This window comes from Macadamia integrifolia, chromosome 9, assembly GCF_013358625.1.
Source record: "Macadamia integrifolia cultivar HAES 741 chromosome 9, SCU_Mint_v3, whole genome shotgun sequence".
NCBI lineage: Eukaryota > Viridiplantae > Streptophyta > Magnoliopsida > Proteales > Proteaceae > Macadamia > Macadamia integrifolia.
This window is the reverse complement of record NC_056565.1, coordinates 12,126,720-12,151,069: the sequence shown is the minus strand read 5'-3', so window position 1 is coordinate 12,151,069 and position 24,350 is coordinate 12,126,720. Positions and strand designations below refer to the sequence as shown.

Below are 24,350 nucleotides of genomic sequence, written 5' to 3'. Positions count from 1 at the left end.
GCACTAAACACTTGGTCCCTATGTGTGGTGGAAAGGGAATCCTTTACAGCCGTTCGATTAGTATTGAGTGAAGTGGCGGCCGCCGCCGCTTGTTTCAATTTTTCCAACGTCTACGTCTCCATCCTAGAATCAATGTGCCATGGTGGTTTTGTTACTTATGTGGGACCATTCTCTTTCAAAACCGTTGAATCCTTTGATACTTTCTCATGATGCGTAATAATGTATAATAATATAGGGAAAATGTTGGGAATGCCACCGATATCAAGTATGCTAGCACCCATTGTGTCTATCTCTCTCTTTCCTTTTTCTGAAATAACCCTCATATCCTTTCTGAATGATACTCCATCATGTGTTCCTATTGGTTCTATCCGCTAGCATACTTGATATCGGCGGCATACCTATCTCTCTCCCAATAATATACTAGTCCAGCCTGTAGTCCAGCCGTCAGATCACAAATCTTCATATTATTCCAAAAAGGCATAAGATTTTTCCGATTTCTTCCTCCACTCAAATTTAAGGAAAATTTTGTTTTTTTAGGCCGAGTTTGTCAAGAGGGCTTATTGGAGTGAGTTAGTTGTCAGGTTAGAATCCATATGTAGCTAGGGTGAAAAACAAAAATGTAAAATTAGGAGAAAGTGAAGCTTTTTCGCTCCATATACTATTAAAATCTACTCTTTTAATTTGCTCATTACTAGTAACTTATTGTGTAAGATTTCAATATAAGCGACAATGTCGGTCTTGCTCTCATGAAAAAATTGTATTTGTATCATAATGGCAATGAAGGAAGGTTTTCCATAATGCCAGAGTGGGAGAATAGTTTGTTGGCTAGCAGACCTATGGTCATAATGTGAGAGGGCATGCGAGTTTCTTCTCACTGTGGACAGTGGTGTCATGAGAATCTTTTTCTTTTATCATATTCACAAAATATGCACACTTTAAGCATATTGACTAACACCCTTTCGTTTAGGATTTTCATTAGCATGCATGATGGTTAGTTCTCTTGCAATCATGATCATTGATTTGTTTCTCATGTTAGTTAATTATGGGGTATCTTGCTACTCTTTTGTATCTATCTCCTTTTCTCTTGGATTTTAAGGGTTTTTTTTTTTTTTTTTTTTTTTTTTTTTTTTTTTTTAAGTTTTAAGTGTAATTTTGTTATATTTTAATTTATTTATTATGCGCGTATTTTCTATTATTTTTATGATTTTTTTTTAAGATATATAAATGTATTGAAAGTGACTCTCAGCTAGCTTACTTTAGTTTTCTTCGCATTTTTTTTCGTGTTTATTTTATGATTTTCATGCATTTAATTTGCTTTAGTTGAGCTTGGCATCTCTGGGGTATACTTAACAAATATCTCTTATCTTTCTTTTATGCTCCTGTTTTAGTTTCTAGTGTGCAAATCATTGTTTGGTAATCAAACAGTTGGGGTGTATACCTTAAACTTATTTATTTAATTTATTATAATTTATTGTATTTATTTAATTTTAATTTTGACCAAACAAATAGAAACATTGGTTTGATTGGAGTGGACCAGGATGCTAAACACTTTCTTTAGACCACGACTTAATCAGTACAACATCCTTTGGTTTGATCAGTTGGAGTAGTCATGGAATCATATTTATCTTGACCACAATCTAGAAAGTGATCCCCAACTTTCCCTCTCTCTTCCTAGAGAAAAATGAGAAGGATGCTCTTAAGATTATATTCACTATTTTTACAATAACTGAGATACTAGGTACCTTAAATATCAGCTTTCTCCTTTTATAGTGTCAGTTAGGTACCTTAAATCCTTAACCCAAAAAACAAAGAAAAAAGCACCTTAAATTATTATTATTATTATTATTTATTTTTGTTGGGTGGGTGGGTGGGTGGGTGGGTAAAAGGTACCTTAAACTTTAGTTACTTCATGTATAATTTATCTTATATTTTTCGATGAGTGAAAAGCAATCTAAGAAATAATGATAGTGGGATATTCCACCAATTATATAGATTTATCACATCTCATATTTTTATGACACCTGAACTACCATATGATAGTCAAATTTCAATCTCATATAGTGTCATTTTAATGGGTCCAACTTAAATTTCATTGGTCACATATGTTAATGGCACATATCTCTAAGGGTTTTAATTGGTTCGATTTCGGTGTATATGGTGCGGTTCGATTCGATTCACATTTATTTGACTGAAACCAAAACATAATCATTTACTAAACGGTTGCACTTTCTGAAACTATAATAGTTTAGTAAATAGTGCGGGTTTCACGATTTTAAACAGTTTTAATCGTGGTTTAATCTATATTGTTTCTAAACGGTTGGCAATTAGTTTGCTAGTTTATTCACATGCTTACTGAAATTTGCTTTTATTGATAAACGTTGTAATCTTGTATCAAATTAAATGAGGCATTAAACAAACAGGGATTTAGCCACATAACTATATAATAGGCGTAAATTATTGAATAGATTGTTGGACAGTCTCTATGGTAATTTATTCTTTTCTAAATTAAAGCCATCTTGTTTTGTTAAAGCAACCAAACAACTAAGCAAAATAAAATATTATATGTATAAGTGAAATACAAACAAAGCTGCTAAGGAACACATAAAGAGCATGAGGCATTAAAACATCAGTTATATACCGATTATGCCCCTGCCTTAATGCCCTTAACCCCTTATTATATTTAATCGCTATACCGGTTAAACAGATTGGTATTTACATAGTCAATTCGGTTTGAAACCAATGGGTTAAACAGTTAAAATCGATCTGACCCGTTTAAATAATCGATCTTAAACTTGAAAACAAAATAGAACCATTTACTAAATAGTTTTTCGATTTCAATATAAACGACTCAATTTGATTTCGGTAAACGATTTCGATTTCAAATTCACATCCTTACATATCTCTCTACATACAAAGATCAAGGGCTACCATTTGCAAGTGGGTCCTCTCCTATCCAAGGAGAGGTTTTTGGCAGCCTCCATGTGTGGAGGACCTCCTGAGATTGATAAAGGCGTTTTTGGCCATTTTTTGCTGGATGAAATTTTTCCCTTGGGGCCCTTAGCACCGAAAAAAAAAAAAAAAAAAACATGGGTCAGGTTTTCCAACATAAAAGGAGATCATGGGCCAGCAAGAGCCTGACCCAAAGGCAAAAACTTGTGGGCTGAGTTGTGCTGGACTAAATCTGCCCCTCCTGCTTACATTCTTTTGAGTCATAAATTTTGGCACATATCCTCCCCGGGTGTTAATCGGTAGGGCCCGGTCAGTTTTGTTGGGCCTAATTGGTCCATATCAATTAAGGTTATGCATAATTTTCTCTTGTTTAGGTAATTAGGCCTTGCAAACCATGATATGAACACATTTCTATTCAGTCCATTGGTACTGATTCATAATTGGGCTCATGGTAGTTGGGCTAATTGGGCTTTAAACTGACTAATTAACTATTTGACTTATAAAGGGTCCTTAGATGGGTTATAATTGGGCTGATTGGGTTTTAAATAAGATAATCAGGATATAAATGGTCGTTTATCATTTGGTTCTGGTCGGACGACCACTGGGTCACTACTAGCCCATTTATTGACATGTTTTGTAATTATTCAGGCCGATCTTAGGCCTCAACTGATTGATTCATGTCTGACCTACCAGTAAGGGGCAACTTTTGACCCTTATCCTCCCATGTATTGCCAATATATATATAGTTTTTTTTAATAGAAATATTATAAATTTTAAAGGAAACAATAGAGCATTTTTTTAAAGGACAAACAAAGAATAGATAATGTATCTTTCCTAACTAATGCGGTGAATTAATTCAATTTACGTTCATATCCGATTAGGGGTATGTGCATTGGTCAAAGGGAATTTGAATCCAGATTCAAATAATTCAAAATATAATATATCCAATTTAAATAAATATTCAACTAATAATAAGAATCAAGTAGCTAATGATCTTGAGGGTTCTTGCACATTTGACAGGTCCTAGAGAATAAGGAAAAAAAAAAACTAAGATAATCGAAAGACATGGATTGAGACTGAATTGTATTGGGGTGGGGAAGGAAGTAAGGAGAGGTAACAAAAGTTAGGGATGAAATTGGATATTGAAAATCCAAACTGGATTCGCACTCATATCTATTTAGGGGATATCCATATTTAATCACATATCCCCATTCAATCAAAATCCCATCTCTTTACATGTCTATACACATCGTGAGAGGACATGATTGATATTTTCTCACAATTTTGTTTTTTTTGTTTTTTTGGTAAGGGATATTTTCTCACAAATACCTTAATAGGAGAGATGTACAAACGAGAGGACATGAGACTATGGCTTAAGGTATTATTTTACGATTCATATCCTCCAAGGACTAGGAGAACCTAGGCATGCATAGCAACTCAGGGTGTGCAGTAGGAGAGGATCTCGTTTCCAAATTTTATATGTGGAGAGAGAAAATATATAAAAGAATACCACTCATGGAGATTTCTTTTATGGGAGAGGGATATGTATGCCGTCGATATCAAGTATGCTAGCAGATAACACCAATATGAACACATGATGGAGTATCATTCAAGAAGGATATGAGGGTCATTTAAAAAAAAAAGAAGAGAGAGATAGACACAATGGGTGCTAGCATACTTGATATCCACGGCATACCCAACATTTTTCCTTCTTTTATATATTAAAATGACAAAAAAATGTAAGATTATAAAGTTTATAATTTCATTTTTCATTAATTTTGATTACAATACAAGATTTTTTTTTGTATAATTTTGAAAACCATATTTTATCACCTAATCTTGATTCCATATTGTGCTATACACTTTAAAGTCTAAACCGAATGAAATAAAAAACATTATAATCAAAATTTAATTATTAATATTTTGCAACCGAAAGTCAAGGATCGTGCGTGCCTACCTCCACGTCGACGGCAACAACTCCTCGTCTCCTCCGCCTCAATCCCAACTGTGCCAACATCTTCACTCTTCACTCTCGTCTGACCAAGCAATTGCGGTCACAGCTTCTCTAACCATGGCGAGGATGATTTCATCTCCCTCACCCACATCTTTTTCGACCACACCTCGTTTCACGCCCAAGACCCTCTCTTCAAATTTCTCCTTCGCCTCTCCTCTCCGTCTCAGTCTCCGATCCTCACCTCTCAGATGCGCCCCCACTTCCGTCCACAAAACCCTCATTTCCGCTTCCATTTCAGTCGGCGACAAACTCCCAGAATCCACCTTTTCTTACTTCGTCTCCGGTGAAGAAGAACTCCAAACCATCACAGTCTCGGAACTCACAGTGGGCAAGAAAGTCATATTGTTTGCTGTCCCTGGAGCTTTTACTCCTACTTGTTCTCAGAAACACCTTCCTGGGTTCGTCGAGAAGTCCGGTGAATTGAAGTCGAAGGGTGTCGATACCATCGCTTGTATTTCGGTGAACGATGCTTTTGTGATGAAGGCTTGGAAAGAGGATTTGAAGATTGGGGATGAGGTTTTGTTGCTTTCTGATGGGAATGGAACGTTCACGAAGGCGATTGGGACTGAGCTTGACCTTAGTGATAAGCCTGTTGGGTTGGGAGTGCGGTCCAGGAGGTATGCTTTTCTTGTGGATGATGGGGTTGTGAAAGTTTTGAATTTGGAGGAGGGTGGTGCTTTTACGATGAGCGGTGCTGAGGATATGCTTAAGGCTCTCTGATTTTGGTCAGGTTGGGTCTTTCAGTAGTCTCTTTTTCTTCTTCTTCCACACCCCCCCCCCACCCCCTTGTTTTGGTATGTAGTTTGGATGTTCTCTGTCAATCCGAGTCAAATTTGAATCCTCTTGAATTGAGTTTGATGCCATTCTCTTCAATGTCTGGCTCTCTTTTTGTTGATGTTATATCTGTGGTATCTAAATTTTGATTCAGGATATGTCTTGATAATATGAGCTTTCATAATAAAACGGAGAAGATCCACATATGAGACTGGAATTGAGTTTTTTTTTTTTTCTCTGTGGTGTTGGTAATGGGTCGTCCTGAATGGATTTTATCACTGGGCTGCATTTTCACATACCTCTTCCACAATCCAGCACGAAAGGATATACGCAGCAATCTTCTATTATTCTTGTTTCTTGAATTCCTACTCCAACTAGGAATGCTCTGAAACTTCAAATCAGAACCTGTGATCCTGTTTGAGCTAATCTCCCACTGGATTTTCCCTGTTTTGGGATTAATCTTCATAAAAAGCACTGGGCCAGATGCAATAGTGTTACTCCATTCCAAATTAGGCAGTGCAAAGAGATGATATCGGGATATAATAATAACCCTTGTAGCTGGGGTGCCATTAGCTTATCAAGTTGGAGAAGAGAAAATCCACATTATTAATAAATAAAAGTTCAACTGCCTCAATGAAGATAAGCTGGAGTTGTGGGTGGTTTCTTCCCTGGATTTTACCGGTGAACATTAAGGTTCTGCATTAAAATTCTTGGTTAAGAATCAACTGGTTTAGAGATACTGATGTCTTCTTTATTGAGAACTGTCTTTGGTGTCGTTTTTGTTACTACATTAGATGCGGCACACCCGGATTTTTATTTCAACTGTATCACTGAAGATTTGTCAGTGGGATTGACATCTTCCTTGGAAGGTTCAAGAAGAAAATTAAGGTTTATGCATCATTCTCGATTAAAAACCTACTGGTTTGGAGGTACAGTTGTCCTCTTCATTGAAAACTGTCTTTATGTGGTTGTAGTCACTGCATTAGATGAGGAAAGTAAATACTTAGTGTATCACTCTGAAGGAGGATTTGATTGTATGATGCTGTTGGACCTCTTACTTGAATTCCTGATGATAGCTTTCGTGGTAAAGTCGATGGTACAAGCAGTAGGATGTTTTATAGATTTACAATCTGGATAACTTTCCATGCAAGTGGAGAATTCTGCTCGCAAAGTTTAAGTGTTTATTGAGTTGCCATATAGCAAATAATGGTACTCCCAGGATGGTGTAAAGATTTCTCTATACAATGTTGATGTAATAAAATTCTCTTCAGATTTGAAATATATTGTAGTGAATAGAACATAAATTTTCTTTTGAACATATGAAGGTAGGCTCTAGGTAACTATTGTAGTGATTCATACTGTACAGGGATTATTGATCCATATAAAGCTAACACATTTCAATTTGTAAGCACCATCTAAAAGATCACTTAGAACAAAGATTATTACATTGGATATGCCTAATATCTTGATGATGGTCTATTTGCTGTTTTAAAAGTTTCATTGGATAAGCACTATAGGTTTGGAAGTGCTAGCCTATGCAATTTTTGGTTAGGAGTTTAATTTATGGTTGACATGAGGGAGGCAATGTTTTGCGTATTATATAATTTTGACAATATAAGATTTGACCAGAATTATATGTTTATGTAGGATCCGAATTTAGACTATAGCCACGCTCATTTTCCATATCATTTTCTAAAGAAGTGTGAAAACTTGCCTTGGGATGCAACTCAATCTCTGCTGCATTGGACAATTGATGATTTACTAGTACAGCTTTGCTGAGGCTGCGTCTGGTGTAGTTCTAATTCAAGCCCAAATTTCTCATTATCTGGCCTGAGTTGCAGTCCTAAGATTTTTATTTGCTCGTGATTCAGATAATCCTAGGGGCCCATTCCTTCACAAGGTTCTTTGGAAGTTGACACCTCTGAAATCTAGGGAATTGGGGTGGGATTGCAGAAAAAAATTTGCTAACTTGTGACTTGTTTCAAAGGAAATGCCCTGGGTGGTTTCTCCTTGTTTATAATGTGTAAAAGTATAGAGAATTTGTTGACCATTTTTTCTTGTTTCGTTTCTTTCCCGAAAATCGTGTCATTGAATATGATTTCATGGGGATGCCCCTAGGATGAGAGAATTGTGTTGGTTTTGGCAACTGACACTGATTGACATGGGGGCAGATTCTTGTGGCTGGTTGTTCTCTTTTGCTCCCCCATAGTTCATGCTGGAGGAGCAACACAAGTCTTTCTGGGACAGGTTTTCTGAGGTACAAGTCACTGCCAACAAGATCTCAACCAAAGTAGCTCATTCGGCAGCTGCAAATGATATGTTTACATCATTCCAGAAGGTGTCTTGGCCAGAGATTGGAGGCTTTTGATCTACTCGAGAATTGTTGGAGGTAAACATTCCTGTGGCAGCTCCAAAACTCGGGTAAGACATGTTTAAATTCAATTTTTATGGATGTTCTTTGGAAAACCTGGGTTCTTTAGGTATCAAAGGAAACTGGAGACATTAGATGTTGGGAGGGAAAGAATTGTTAGAGCATATTCTGGACCTTCTGGTTGATTAGCAGAGTTGATGTCTCTTGGGTTGGGATTGGATTTTGTGATTTCTGGAGGTTTGAATATATTCTAGTGGAAGGAGATTCAGCCGATGTCAGTAATTGGATGCGCCTTCGTTAATGCCAGTTTAATACTTTTACTGAATCAGATTCATTAGAGGTCTTGCTGCCCTGTTGAACTTCTCTTTTGGCTGAATTCAAGATCCGTTAATGATTTGGTGGATAATTTAGTATGCAATGGTTTGGCCACTGAATTTTTCAGTGATAATTTAGTATACAACTGGTAGCTGCCTTTTCTTTTATGACAGAGAGACATGAATATACGCACCTTGATTCTGTATCTTTGGGAAAAGATACTTGTCGGGCCCAGGGCTACAGGACCTTTGGATTCATTGTTTGTGTATTATTTTCTGCAACTCATTGGAGCTCAATTGAAACTTTTGTAAGCCCTTAAGAACACAAGGAAATACTGAAAAGACATTGAGGAGATCATTTCTTCATGCTTGGTGGACCTCATATATGATCTAGGAGGCTATAACCAAACTCAAATCAAAGAGCATCCAGAACCCCACAAAGATATGCCTTTGAGAATCAAGCTATATGTATGGCATGGATGGTTATCGCAGGCATTTAAGTGAGGGTTTCCAATGAGAGCAGTGGGTGAAAGAATCTACACCCTACATCAATGAAGGGTTAGAAAATGGTATCATTTATATGGGGTCCACACGATCTCTGAGCCAAAAAATTTAATAAATGCGAAGGAATTTGACTAGGAATCCACCGATCCTATAGGACTTATTCATTCGGACATAGAGTTGATGGGAAATGTATATTTTATTTACTTCACAAATGGGCATGGAGTATTCTATATCTATTTATTATATAGATAGATGAAAATATAGATTCACACGGGGAAGTTTTTACAGACGATGGTTGGTATCCACTCATAGGAGAGTGTGTATCAGTGGACTCCATGGTTTATTATGTGAGAAGGGTATAAAGAGTAGCAATCTTTTTTCCATAAGTTTGTTTTACCTTGTTTAGGTGGTCAATAAATACCTAAACCTAGCACCTCCATGTGATCTACACAAGAGGGAACAACAGGCAAAGAAACATGGACATTGACCCACCAACTGTTTTCTCCTCATTCTTGTCTGTGGACCAAAGATTGATCTTTTTTTCCCTCCTCGGTTGCAGGAGAGGTCCTATCAAGTATCAGCCATGTTTATAGCTTTTAGCTTCCAAATGGAAAAATCTTCTCTCTTTGGCTTTATTTCTAGGTAAAAGCCACATAAAAGGAAATTTCTCAAGTAAAATTAGTACTTTTTACTTGAAAATAGTCCTTCTCTATGATTTTTTCCTGGAAACGAATGGATCCTGTGCTTATCTTTGGGGGAAAACTGACTGTGAACGCTTTGGAAAGCGAAGGTGTACCTCCCAACTCCTGTTTGATGAAAGGACTGAAAGAGACGAAGCCCCCCCAATTCAGCTGTACCTCCCTTACACCATTTGCACTTGTCTTATATCACTGCTGAGGTAATAGCTAAACTAAATGTCCCACAATATGAGAAACGCTAGTAAGGGATTTAAAGATGTAAATGATTCCACAATATGAGGAACACTAGCAGGGGATTTAAACCCATGGAATCTGACTTGATCATTAATGGAAAACACTCAAGTCACCAGAATAATGGAACCTATCATAAATTCTATGCCAAAAGAAGAGACTTAAAAACTAAAACTACATCAGTTGAGGGGATCCAAGGATCCAATCATCAACAGAAGATCACTATCAAGGTTCTATAGATCTTAATTATCATTTGCGAAGATGACGTAGTGGTTACGATCTTATGATCGTTTAAGGTGATAATGATCACATTTTATATCACAAAAATTTACGATGTAAGAATACATTACTATGATTCATTTGAAACAGAGGTGTAAAAAACAAACATTTTGAAATATAGTTATGTGCCACACATTGAATGCTACTTAGAGAAACAATACCAATTTAAGGTGTTATCAAATTTAGATGAATCCCTCCATGATTTAAAGTTTGATATCTCTTGATCATGAAAGGGTTTTTTCTTCCCATGAATCCAGGGCTTTAGTTAAGCCTTAACTCTCATTTTTCCAAGTATGATGTAGCTTTAGATTTCTATCAATTTTGCCTTAAAAAAATCAATTCAACTGTTCCAACCATTTGGGTCACCTATCTTGAGATCAAAGGGTTTGGCTCTCCTCTCTGTCTTTGAAAACACCCATGTGTCAATGGAGGACTTTACTGTCACCTTGACATCCACGTTAGTGTGTTGCAGTGATGTCTTATGGGTCCAAGTCCATCTCTTGGAGGACCATGTGACCCAAACGGTGACTTCCCAGTTGGTCTCTATCAATGTGCTTAGCTTTAGCTTTGTAGAATGGCTTAATGGTCGGATGGTGTATATTGTCACAACCCATTTGGGTTAAGGGTCTTGGGCAATGCTATGGACCATTCTGTTACCTAGGATGGGTTGGGACAGTGGTACTATTAGATCATTAATTTGGGTAGAGTGCCTTTGTAACAATGGACCACTTTTTATTTTTGGGGGTCTATCCTAACTACCCAATGGGATTGTTACTACAATTAAATGAAAGGAGGGGAGGGAAAAGAGAGTGTCTTATGGGCTATGGCACTAGGTGAAGATGGAAGAGTCACCAACCAACCAAGCTAGCAGTTGTCTTCACTATGGACCACTGTTACCATAATGGTTTTATTAGGATGGGTCTCACACTTAAATGGTAATGCCATTAAGTCTCATTCAGGGTGTTCTTCTAGTAGCTCTGAGATCTGTTTGAAAATATAATAAACACAAATATAGTTTTTGACTAGTAAGTTGTTAAGATGAATTTCACAAGTGAATATAAAAGAGATTTAACATTTTTAGATTGACACATAGGAGTTGTATTCTCCCTCCTCCCAAAAGAGAAGAGAGAATAAAGAGGTTCTGGTCTGTATATTTTTTTAGGCTACTTGCAGTGAGTGCCAGTCTGCCATTGCCTAGTAGTTTGTAAAATGAGAGATGATAATGCCACAAACTTCAATAATTACATATTAAACAGACTTGTATTGGAAGTTTCAATGATCTAAAAAGGTGGACATTAAAACAAGATTGTGTCTTTGTTTATTATTCATTAATAGACTAATTGGATTTATTAGTACCAGGCTTTCTAAATTCTGAACTCCAAAGTTGTCAATAGGCTTTATTAGGATGTTTAGTTTATTTTATTTTTATGAGGAAATCAATGATATCTCACTGCATCATATGATTAAACTAAGCAGGATAAAGGAATGCTCAATGCTATGCCTATTCTCCAACTCCTCTCCTCTATTATTATTAGGGAAGAGGAATGATGCCCGTCCACGTTCCCCATGCCCAGACAACCCTTGGTTTCCGCCGCAGGGGGGGGGGGGGGGGGGCAGGGGCATCTTTTCACATCCCTTCCCCCAAAACCAGGGGCTGTTTCTGAGCATGAAAATGTTGGATATGTAGCATTCTTTCTACCTTACTATTACTATGGGAAAAAGACTATGCTAGGATGGGAATTTCTTCCCAAACCCTCTTACATAACGGGTCGTGGGACCCCACATTGACACTTTTTCTCTCAATAAATTGTGGGTCCCTACTAAACGAATCTGTCTCCTACTCTGGCATTGGAGGAAACCTCTACCCTAGATAAAAGAAAAGGTGAGATTAGCTATTAGGGTCTTTAAGTATGGGCCTTAATTCTGGGGTTGTAAGCTGCTGTTCACTAATTTAGGTTTAAAGAGGCTAGGAATGGCTGATGAGTTCATATATAATTCTTTGTCACGTGACTGTTGGTAAATGGTTTTAGGTTGAGATGTGGGCCCATCAATGAGGGAAGCTTAAAACTCAAAGTTTCAATAGGTGGGGGGAAAAGAAGAGGGGGGGGGGGTTTGAACATCTAATCATTGGCTCTGTCAGCCATCCATTCCATCTTCTTTTTGGATTTATACTTGGATTTCAGTATTAAAATACATGTAAATGTGTTTGACATCCAGGTTCCATCAGAAGTACAAGGTGAGAAACAGAGTAACAGATCCAGAGATTGCAAAAATAAGAAAATATGAATTTTAATTTTCCCATCCTGCCATGAGCTTATTGTCTCACAAACAAAATCCAAGAGAAGGGAAACTATAATTTTGGGAGGGGGGGGGGTTGGTGGAACAGAATACAAAAATTGCAGCTACAAAATCCCACAATTACAAACATTGCAAAGATGTTAACACTATCTACTTTGGGTCAAACCCCCTTATGCTGCTTCTGCTAGCTTTTTCTTCTTCTTCTTCTTCTTCTTCTCTCCTTTGTATAATGCATTCACATAACAACATTTTTGTTTTGTAAGTTCCTGCTTCTTGAGTATTCACAATAGAATTCTCCAAGGCACGAATCAACTGCTTCTTCCAAGCACGAACAAATGACCGGCCTTTTTTCTTATGAGCTAAAACAGTAACAAATGCGAAAAATGCTGCCGAAAAACTCCATACAGATGATATATTGGAGAAGAAAGAGAGAGAGAGAGGCATGTCATGACATATAACAACAGGAATTTGCCAATGTATTCAGCTAACCAATCGTTCTATGAGCTGGGGACAAATGTGCCTACATAATTAAACCCCATGATGCAGAATGAGAAAGATTGAAGGAAAAGGTATATGAAGTAGCGGTTTTTCCCATTTGCAACATCATAGCAACCACAGAAGAAGAGGAAGGCTGCAAATCCGAGCTCCAGTAGATTAAGTCTGCACAAGAAAGAACAAGGGATGTCCAAGTGAAAAGAAGTAAAGTCTCATGCAGGGATAGATGAAATGTATACTTTCTGTCCATAGCTTTCTACACCTAGTTCACTTTCTAGAACCTAATGTGCCAAGATCACATTGTGAAGATGGGTAAATTAGAGGCTACATTACAGATGCAATTATTTATACCAGGCAACTTTGGTGACCGAAAGTGCTCGACGGAAAAGGGTTTCAACTTCCCATCCTAGGCTTAGGCGAATTACCAGCAGAAATGTGCCGTGTCTCAAGAAGCACAGATAACTGGATTATGTTATGGAGCTTATTTCTCCACTATTCACATAAGTGGATTCATCCAAAGAGGTCTTTATGTAACTTTGAGATTCATGTCTCTGTAGGTTCTTTTGATTAACCAGGTTATTTGGAAACTGATGCACAGAATGGACAACTTGGTCAAAATTTTTCTTTTTGTTCTCCTCTTCTGATGTGATTGCAACTGAGTGTAAGGGAAAATACCTATCTCCAAATCTAAATCGAGATTTCTTAGGTGCTTTAGGACCGGCTGGTTTTGCTTTGAGAGCGTCTCCCAATTTCTCAGTGACAACCCATTCATTTACTCTCCCTGCCTCTAGAATGCCAATAAAGGTTGCTTTGGTCCGGTGCAGAGACATGACATTCTCGAAAAGGATCCAGAAAAATAACAGATGGATTGACCTGCAGGATTAGATGACAAAGATGGAAAATAAAACTACAGAAAATTCTATCAACTGATAACAACAGTGACCAAAATACTAAAACAAAAAATAGAATAAGAAATTGCAGGGATACTGACCTTGGTGTTCCAACTGCATTAAGAATGGTAATGATGCAAGGGATATAAACAGCTCCCCACTTTGGAATTTCGACTTCGGGAACCAAAATAGTCATTGGCAATACAACACAGTAAAAGGAAAAGGTGACAATATGGGCTATGATTTTGCGAACAAAGAAGAAACTGTAGATCACATATACTTTCTTCCACAGAGTTACTTTCTGCAGTTTCCGATTAAAAAAAGAAATAAATAACGGTCATATTAATATATATTGCTATATCAACCAAAATTCTATTCGTACTAAAAGGAGTGCAAAGTGAAAGTACCTTGTTCTTTATGATCTCCATCACCATCTTCCTAAACAGATTAGCAGGTCCACAAGACCACCGATGTTGCTGGAAGCGGTAGGCTTTGAAAGTACTTGGCAATTCATTCTTAACCTATCATAGAAGAAATATAAAGTTGTTATAGCAGGTCATTCATAATTCAAGAACACATTATAGTTCATGCCTTCCACAGTGTAACAGAGACTGTTTGAAGAGTTTCTGAGCTTCCTCCTTCCCACAAATTCAGATTGTAGAGTATGAATGACAATGATTCACAGATGAAAATCAATCTGAATCGTATTAAATACAATGAATTGTACTTAATTACGCCCAAACAGTATATTTTAATCAAAACTGGTGACTTAGTCAACAAACCCATAATCTCATTCTTAATTAGACTTCTCCTTTAAATTAAAAATTGATACAGAAAATGTGGTCTGACCAATAGTGGACGCTAGACATCCAAGCACTGGTCTAACTTCAGTCCGGTCTAGAAAATGCCGGCGTTCTGTACTCTTCTGAAAACCCACATGGCCTGCTTACCTAATACACATGGGTCTCATCTGGCTCAACTGCTCAATTGGAAATAAAAATGGATATACCTGAAGGTCACCAAGATACAAGAATTTCCAGCCCTTGAGACTTGCTCGAACCGCCAAATCCATGTCCTCGACCGTGGTCCGGTCCTTCCAACCGCCGGCCTCATTGATTGCTGCAATCCTCCACACACCAGCCGTCCCTGTTTTTTTTTTCTCCATTATTATGAATATTAAAAATAATTTTCAATTAAAAAAAGAAAATAAAAAACGGTAATGGGCTCAAGGACGACAGTTTTTACCGTTGAAACCAAAGAAGGCATAGGTGGAGGATCCCACTTCCTGCTCCACTGTGAAATGGTAATCCAACGACATCTCTTGCATTCTAGTCATCATACACTCATCCGAGTTTACTGCGATCAAACCAGGAACCAATAAGAAACCGCCACGTCACTAACACAGCCTTTGCATTGGAAACGGTAAACAAAACCCCCAAGTGTCGGTGGTGACAGTAGTGATGAAGTAAGACTCTGTGATAGTTGAGGGCCACCACAATAAAGTAGTCCCATTTGCACATGCATCGCATGCGACTGCCTCGAATAATACCCCTAACTTTACTTATATACCCTTAATACTCATGGGTATTTATGTCATTTCCACAAAGCAAACAAACATAGAGTTTAGGAAGAAATGGGGGTTGTTTGGATACGGTCCCACAAAAACCCATGATTCACGGTGTCCAGACAAACATGTGTCACAATCTGGTGGTAAGTGGGGAGGACCATCTGTCCATCCATGGACCTTACCGTGATCGACGGTCGTGTGTGGGGTCACGCTCACGCCTCCATCATCCCTTGTATGCATTCTCTTATCTCATCAATAGGCAACAAATCTCGCCACCGAATCAGATGGGAAAATTGATGAAAGGGAAAAAACAAGACAGATGTGGAAAATCAAAAGTAGCGGAAAGGGTAAGAAAACGAAATCACATCCACCGACACTTCGGAGACTAAATACTTTTAGGAAAATTTCAAATTAAGGGCGTGATTAGAATTAATTTTAGGTAATTAACTAAGTCCAGAGAGAGAGAGAGAGAGAGAGAGGAATTACCGAATATCCAGCGAGCTTGAACGAGACCGATCTCAGGGTTGTGGACAAGGAAAGGGACGGCACGGCACAGGAAATCCGGCTCTGGTTGGAAATCTGCGTCGAAAATGACGACGTAGTCGCAGTTCTTCACGTAGCTTCGTTTCATTCCTTCTTTAAGAGCCCCTGCTTTGTAACCAGTTCTTTTGTCTCTAACCTCATATTTGATATTGATTCCTTTGCTTGCCCATCTCTGGCATTCAAGTTGAACCATATCCTGCATTTTTTTCAAGCAAAACCCAGTCAATGTTAGATCCTAAATTGACGTGGGGAAGAAAGAAAAAGGTGTTTTGGGTTTTAACTTTTCGGTTCTGTATTTTTTCCCATTTTTCAGAGGAAGACTCAGATCGGAAACCTAACTTGTTCAAATTAAAATGTGGATTTGAGTTGACTAATAGGATCGAAGCTAATGATTGCTCTCTGGGTTTATCTATCTACCCTTAACTCCTAAGGGAAACTAACAGAGAATTTGGACTATTGAACATTCTCCTAAAAAGACTAAAACCCAACAAATTTCCTCTGTTTTTTTCAGTTGCTTCTGATTCATGTGTTTGAATTGATTTGGGACCTTGATGGTTTGGTCTGTGGAATCGTCGAGGACTTGGATTATAATTCGATCGGACGGCCATGAAAGCCCACAAGCAGCTCCGATGGAAAGCTGGTAAACCTGTAACAAAACGTATAAGAAACAAAGAACACATTCTCAGAAAGCCTCAAAAAGTACTCTACAACAATGCTGGAAGAGAGAGACGTCAATAGCAAAGAAACAGGTGAGGAGATAGAGATAGAAAAGGACCTCTTTTTCGTTGAACATTGGAATTTGAACGAGAACCGTCGGGTAAGCTGAATTACCCATCTCGACATCATCTTTGAGAGGTTCCCATTTGTATCGTTTGTCGGGTTTCCTTCCAAACAGCTTTACAAGAATGATCACGATGCCCATGTAAAGCCTTTCGATGAAAAGCATGACCGACATGGTCAAACAGATTACAACCCCGACCTTGAGGAGTGGAACAATTAGAGGCGCTTTGATCTGATCCCAAATGAATCCAAATTGCCCCGCAATGTCATCTCTAGTACCCTGAAACGATTCAGGAAGAATGGCCGTCGAAGAAAGCCTTTCCATTTCTCTGTTTTTTCTTTTTCGCCTTTCAAGTCGTTAAAGAAGAACAGAGAATGCACAGATGAGAGAACCCAGAAGCGTGAAACTGAGAAGAGGACAATGATATGGATTGGCCACAATGTCCCAAGGAAATACAACTAGATCTGCCTGGATTTAAAGGAATTTCTTTGCGAAAAGAGCACGAATCTTTCACTCCCTTTTCCTCTTCTGCAAAATTTGTCTTCCGAATTACGCAAGGCAATGTGGCAGAGCTGGACTGTCAGTCACTCCCTCATTACCTTCCACACCATTACAAATCGAAACCCACGAGATACCAAAACAAGTGTAATAAGGGAAGAAGAAGAAACCCACTTCAGATCTCACTCTCTTAAACCCAAATCCTCATTAAATGAAAAGGCAATGGAGAGAAACCCAAATCCAAATCCAAAACCAAAACCAAAACCAAATCCAAACCAAAAAGAAAAAGAGGGGAAAAAAGAAAAGGGAAACACAACTTTTCCCTTCCCCCTCTCTACTTCAATACCTGCAAATCAAAACCAGCTCCTTCTCTAATCCAGGAAAGAACTGAAAATGAATAAAATCAAAGTTTAGGTAGAGAAATGAGGGAGTCTATTCTATATATATAAATGAGAAGGAAATGGAGGGCTCTAGTTTTGTTGGTTCTACTACCTCTTCTCTCACCTCCCCCTCCACTCTTCTAAGTTTAGTATGGTTTGGGGTTTGTTGCTGAATCTCTACAAACAAAGAGCTTAGTAACCCCCAAGGCCCCAACCCCAACTATTATAACCACAAGTATGTTACCTTTGTATAAGCAAACAGAAACTAGAAGGTCAAAATATAACCAAAAGTATAACCCGCACGCCGCTTTCAAATTACACTTACACCCCTCTACCTTTTTATTTCCCCCTCTATATTGTATCACATGAAAAGCTGTAAATAATGGAGGTTTACAAAGTACAATTAAGTGGGTCCAATGGCAAACAGTGAATTGGTATAAGAAAAATTGAATCCTTGCTCTACTTATGTAAAATTTAGGATCGAGAGTGTCAGCCCTCCAGCCCACATCCAAAGGGTTAGGAAACACTCAGATAGCATGCCTGATAATGTCAGTTGTTCGATGCATATTGAAGGGGCTGGCGCTTGAGAGGATCTCTCTCTCTCTCTCTCTCTCTCTCATATCTACTGAAGTAATTGAACAATGATTCAGATGGTTTGAGAAATCTGTAAAAGTAGATTAGAATCGACCAATTTGAATTCCCATTATAATTCTGCCTCCTTTGGATCAGCTAGTTCGTGATTTATTTCTAGGGTTTAAGATGATTGAAGGCGAATTCCAACTAAATTAAAATTGGATGCATAAAAGTTGATTCTACTTGCTTGAACCATTAATGCAAATAAGCGATTGGATGCATACAAATGCAACCATCACTTAGTAATTTAAGGGTATGTTTGGTGTATCATACCATTTTTTTTCCCAAAGGGAAAAGGTTGGCTGCTATGCCTTTGTGACTGATGTTGACATGCATTGTGTTTATCTTTTTTATTCATCATTTGAAATAATCACCTTGCCCCTACTGTATGATATCCTAACCTCCACTTCCATTGGTTGCCCGCGGCACACAGCCAACGTGACTATCCCTCTCCCTATAAGAAAAAAAAAAGAGACAGGATGGTTAAAAAGGGGAAAAAACAAAGAGGTTTATCAAAAAATAAGGGAAAATAGAGTAAGGGCTGTGATGACAATGGAAGATTAGAGTAACTGAGTAAGCATAGATTGAGGATGCTACTGTCATTGATGAGGAAGTTAGGGACACATGAACTGTTTGTCCTCCCTGGCAGCAGATATGATTTTCTTCCATTTTCTTCCATTTTCAGACTTAGGAAACCTGTATGGAATGTGGACCCCATATGTACAGCCTAGAACACTTGATGATCCAGTGCTTTGTGACCCTTCTTAGTGATTTGCTACAGTTGTTGTCTGTCAAGACAATTAAAATTTGGAAACCTCAATAATTCTATCTAAGCTTAGGTAGTAAACTGAGTTTGGAAACATTGATTTTGGTTGGTAAGTACTATGTAGTGTTGATAATTATATACAGAGTAAGATATAGGATGCTTAGTTGGTAAAAGTGTGACTTATAGACCAAAGCTCAAAACTGGTATTTCTCACTATTTCCTACTCACCTGCCAAGTTTATATAAAAAAACTTCTAAACTCCAAATAGTATCTCTTCTACAAACATCTGGACAACAAGACAAGGGTCTCTAGATTATGCCATTAATTAAGGTGCATTTATTACGTCCTTTGGGTGTCAAATTTGATGTAATTATTATTTTTAATTTAATTTATTTATTTAATTTTTGGGTGGAGGGAGGGAGAAGAACCTTCACCGACAATCTAGGAGGTCACTCTCATATGAATTATTCTATCAGATCCGGCTCTTTCCACTCTAATGGAGATTTATTTTATTGGGCTGGTCCCATTGAAATAGAAGGGAGTTTTGAATAGATCAAATGTTAAATTTAATTATTTATTTATGTGTGTATATTTATTTTAAATGTTTTTTATTTAGTTTTATTTTATAAGATAATTGAGGCTGTGTTTGGTAACATTTAAAAAAAAAGCGTTTTGAAGTTTTTTCATTCAAGGGGAACTAAAAAGCGGAATAAAGCGTTCGGAGCATTGATTTTTTTTATTTTTTTAACAAAAAGTGAAAAAGTGGGAAAAAAAAGAGAGCTAAAAACGAGAATTGATGGAATGACAAAAGATAATTCTGTCATTCTAGTTTCGTTCAAAAAAAAAAAAAAAGGGCATTTTGATACAAAAACTAAAATTTTCATTTTTTTACACGAAACGTCGTTTCTAGAACATAAATGTTACCAAACACAGCCTGAGTTTTTCAGACAATTTGATGTTAGGAAATGGATTTCAAAATAATAGTTATTTTTTCCTCAAGAAAATTTTCTTTTAAAACCTATAGAGTCATGTTCTTTGAGCAATTCTCTCAGACTTAAAGATACGAGATGTATCTTTTATTTGTGAGATTGCTTGATGACACTTCTATAGGTGTATTTAGAACATGTAATTTCCTTTTGATTGTTTTTTGTCCTATTCATAAAAGTTTTTTAAATCAAGGTAAAAAATGATTTTCACAATGTTGTTTATTGTAATGTCATTTTCAAAAGCTGCCATTATGTTGCACGTGTTTTAAATATACATGTAAAACGAAAAATTTTATTCTTATTAATATAAAAAAATATAAACAAATAAAAGAAAAGAAAAAAAGTATTGGTAAAACTTTGACCTTGTTTTCAAAGAAATAAAATGCCTCACATTATGCTTTACTATTTGTAAACACTCATCTACACGTATGGATAAAATAAGATATTCTCAATATACATAAGAAATTAAGACACACGCGTCTCACTTGTCATGGTTCCATTTGGTCATTCATGAGAGCGCATTCCATACCTTCCTCTATGTGTACAAGATTCGCATGAGTTTGCACTCTTCATTAGCCTTTATCCACCTCAAAAAAAAAAAAAAAAAAAAGTCTTTAATATTGAAACCACTTACTATATTTTATTTTATGTTTGAACTGAAAATTTCTTTAAATTATAAGAGTCTATAGAAGATACAAAATTCTCCCTTCCTATAAATCTTAAAATACAAGGATAATAATTTTGTTTTTTTGGGTTAAACATACAAGGATGATAATACATGTACAAGAAACCTTTATTTCCAACATCCAATTGTGCAACTTCTTGAGCTTCTATATTTAGATTACATCGTAAAAAGGTACAAATACTACGAGAAGCAAGAAAATATATTTTTCATGCTAGTAACTTGACAAGATAATCCCATGGTGCATGATGCCATGCATTATTGGGGGAGTGGGGACTGGGACGGGGGAAGGGAGGACCATTTTTTTTTTTTCCATGCCTTCCTACCAAAAAAAAAAAAAAATTGTTTCCATGCCTTGTTAATGTAATATTAGTTTCTAATGGTCGATCTTTTTTTGTAGATTCCCAAAATTCTAGACAAGATTTCTCCTATTTTTTGGTTAGGTATTATCAAAGTTATGGTATAAAATAAGAATATTGAATATTGACAAAAGTTTTATGGTATACAATATTTCTCCTATTTCTGAAATATCACGTGATACAAGTAATCATGGATCAAGGCTAGGTCATGTAAACCATCAACTGGGAGAAACGTTATCCTGGAATGTTATAATTTTCTCTCCTTATATCTCTTCTTTTCACGAGTGCTTTTGTCATTTAAGGGAGAAATCTATAATCGTCAAATCCCAAAAATGCCCTTCTTTATGAGTTATTAGGTAATGTTTTCCCTAATTAAGCATGTCTATACTAGAATCAAAATTCAATCGTTAAAAAATAGATCGAATCGAGATATAAAAAGAAAAAAATGGTACTAATAATATATAAGGACCAGGTTGTTTTGATTTATTGTTTAAAGGAATTTTCTTCTTGACATCTATGTGTAAAATAAAGTATAACCTAAATTTTTGTTACTATTGTAGTGTAACAAATATTTTTTAATGAAATAATATATAATTTCACATATTTCTCCTCCATCATTGTAAATTGCCAAAAATACTCCTTTTTATTTTCCCATTTTATCCCCTCCCTTTTATGATCGAGAAAAGAGTACCTATAATCACATGAAAACCATGAAAGCCAGTTGCTAAGAAAAAGGTAGAACCATAAATACTATCTGAAATAGTGGAGGGTGCTTGGTAATATTCCATTCCTTGAAAGCCAGTGGATACTAGAGCCAGTGAAACGGTAGCTACTCAAACGTAAACCCGTAGCGTAGGCGAAACCTGGCAGCCCGCCCAGAGTTTGACGTTCTCCGGTCCTGGAAGCAGCTATCTGCTCCCTTCCCCCAGCGAAGCCAAAAAACGTGAGCACCTAGCCTAGCAAGAAAAGGCCTATCGCTATATAAAGACGATCTTTATCTCAACCTAAAAAAGCAAGGGTGCTCTACGATCAACTATATACAATGGCTAGCGCGCCAGAACAAGGCGAGCCAAAGGCGAGCCAAAGGCTCGCTTTCGCCCCGTAGAGAGTCAGGCGTGCACCAGAACCAAGCTGAAAAACTACAGCACGTGCGTTAGCGCAATGGTGCTCTACGATCCGCTTTACTCCACCCAAGTGCTTACTGGATTCGCGCCCTAGCTGATCTACGACCATCCTGAGCGCTGACCTTCTTCTTCTTCTCCTTCATATGTCTTTTTATTTGCACCATATATGGAGGACAATGAAGGTGGTCATAAGAAGTCCTAATGATTGGTGATTAAGGTGATTAATAATATTAATCAATCTAAAAGGTGATTAAGATCAATACGTTAAGACATGTTTTGTCTGACATGATCAGATGCCACGCTAGCCCAGCTGGACCGATTTTCGACCTCTTACCCGTTACCTTCCCCAAACCCATCCGCATGCACATCTCACGACCCACCCGTTCCCTAGTCAGGGTCTCACTCCAACAATATTGAATACCGTTGAAGTGTCCGTTATGTCAAAACGTTACTTAGGTTACTTTTATTTACCAAAAAAAAATATAATTACAAATGAGCCCCTTGTTTTTACGTAATTTGTATTTTTGCACCACAGAATATTCGGTATCTACAAAGTGACCCTCTATCTTGCCATAATTGGTGGTTAGGTTTGGAAGTCGTTGGCATTTTCACACAAGGACCGTCGGTGGTGGCTGCTTCTGCTCTTTATTTAATTTTCAATTTGTAAGTAAAGAAAACGAGACATAAAATCGAATGACAAAATTACCCCTGCTGGTCTTGTCCCTTGGGGGTAATCAGCCATCCAAGTCTTGTTCGATTTAGATCCTCTCCAGCTTTTGTTTTTTTTTGGGGGGTAAGGGGTAAGGGGTAAGGGGTAAGGGGTAAGGGGGAGATGGAGGAATCACTAAGACACAAAATAGGAGAGAAAGTGAAACCCCTTGTTTATCTCTCCAGTCACTAGTAGAGAGGAATCTATATTTACTTGGTATAGTTTTCACCAATTTAAAATGGGGATACATGAAATTTTTGTAAAAGCAAAATAGGATTCTTCATGTAAAAAGAAAAATTTTACAATAAAAACAAATATGATCATAGGTTCAGGCGAGTTAAAATAGATTTGATAACACTTTTTTTTTTCCTTTCTAACGATGGGTATCCACTATTCCCGCGGGCCCATGCTGACCCAATAACTGCATGAACTGGGTCATATTGGGGTTGAATGAGAATCATTCAACTTTCACTTAAAGCAATGAAGAGCACTAAACGCTCCTGTGTGTGTGGCCCAAGGTGTGCCTAGTGAGAGTTGAACTTAGGACGTTTAAGTTTGTGACTCGTAACAAATTTATTGCTCACCAACTACACAAATTTATTGCTCACCAACTACACTACCCCCTTGATAACACATCTATTGATCACAACTGATATTGATTCAAATCAGATAAATCTACCCCTGGTTTTCTTAAGGAAAAAAAAAAAAACCCTTAGTTTGTTCTCATAGTCTAATACGTGGATATGGGATCAGCCTTTTATTGCCTATCGGTTCGTATCTTGATTTGGGGGATCCAATACCGATTTCTTGAATCATGGTTGATAGGAGAGGGTACATTGGACAAATCAAAGGTGTTGAATGTTCATTGTTTGTCTTTGCTTAGAAAGGAGTTTTAAAAGTGCCAATTGCAAAGTGGTACAGGAAAAGGACAAGACAGAAGGAGAAGGGGTGCTTTCTAGTGGTGTGGATAGTGATTTGTGTCTTTTAAAATACTGCTTTGCCTTGCAATTTTCAGGCAAGTTTTGATTTCCCCCCCTCCTATTCTTGTTTTGGGAGAGGAATTGCTATGACTTTGGCAAGGATTGTTGACTAGTAAACTAAACATGAATAATTAGAACACGTATTAATAATTTAATTATTTAATAATACATCATTGTTATTTTAATTAGGTAAAAGGCTTTATGCATTGTCATGTTTTTTGCCATTAGTATGTAATAATAATGCTATCCTCTATTTGATGAATCATCTGATGAGCGAACACGAATTGTGTGTCGAATTTAAGTTGTTTTAATAAAATAATTAAAAAAAAGAAAAAAAAATATTCCTACGATGCCAGTGTGTAGATTTCTATGTATTGCCTCTCACATCCCACCAGTGGCCCTCACACTTTGGATGATTCAATTTATTATCCCCTAATTGATGGACATTACACGTAGATATCATAGTGATCCCTCTCCCAAAAAAACTTAATAATAAGGAATTGTATATTCTAATGGTGTGTATAA

At 37.2% G+C, this 24,350-nt stretch overlaps 2 protein-coding genes across 2 annotated transcripts; one reads left to right on the top strand and one right to left on the bottom strand.

Moving 5' to 3' along the window:
• Window positions 1–4,861: 4,861 nt before the first annotated feature.
• On the top strand, window positions 4,862–5,943 carry LOC122089513 (peroxiredoxin-2E-2, chloroplastic-like; the record flags this gene model as incomplete). Its single annotated transcript, XM_042659265.1, has 1 exon — window positions 4,862–5,943. A coding segment is annotated over one exon (822 nt), but the record flags the coding sequence as incomplete, so codon positions are not given.
• A 6,455-nt stretch (window positions 5,944–12,398) lies between these two features.
• On the bottom strand, window positions 12,399–17,792 carry LOC122089375 (glucomannan 4-beta-mannosyltransferase 9-like). The gene is made up of 9 exons (XM_042659052.1): window positions 16,703–17,792; window positions 16,475–16,573; window positions 15,871–16,123; window positions 15,063–15,173; window positions 14,827–14,963; window positions 14,225–14,338; window positions 13,919–14,118; window positions 13,603–13,800; window positions 12,399–13,092 (listed from the first exon to the last, which is right to left on the bottom strand). Exons 1-9 carry the CDS (start codon window positions 17,030–17,032, stop codon window positions 12,930–12,932), a joined length of 1,605 nt encoding a protein of 534 aa, XP_042514986.1. The 5' UTR covers window positions 17,033–17,792; the 3' UTR covers window positions 12,399–12,929.
• Window positions 17,793–24,350: the final 6,558 nt, after the last annotated feature.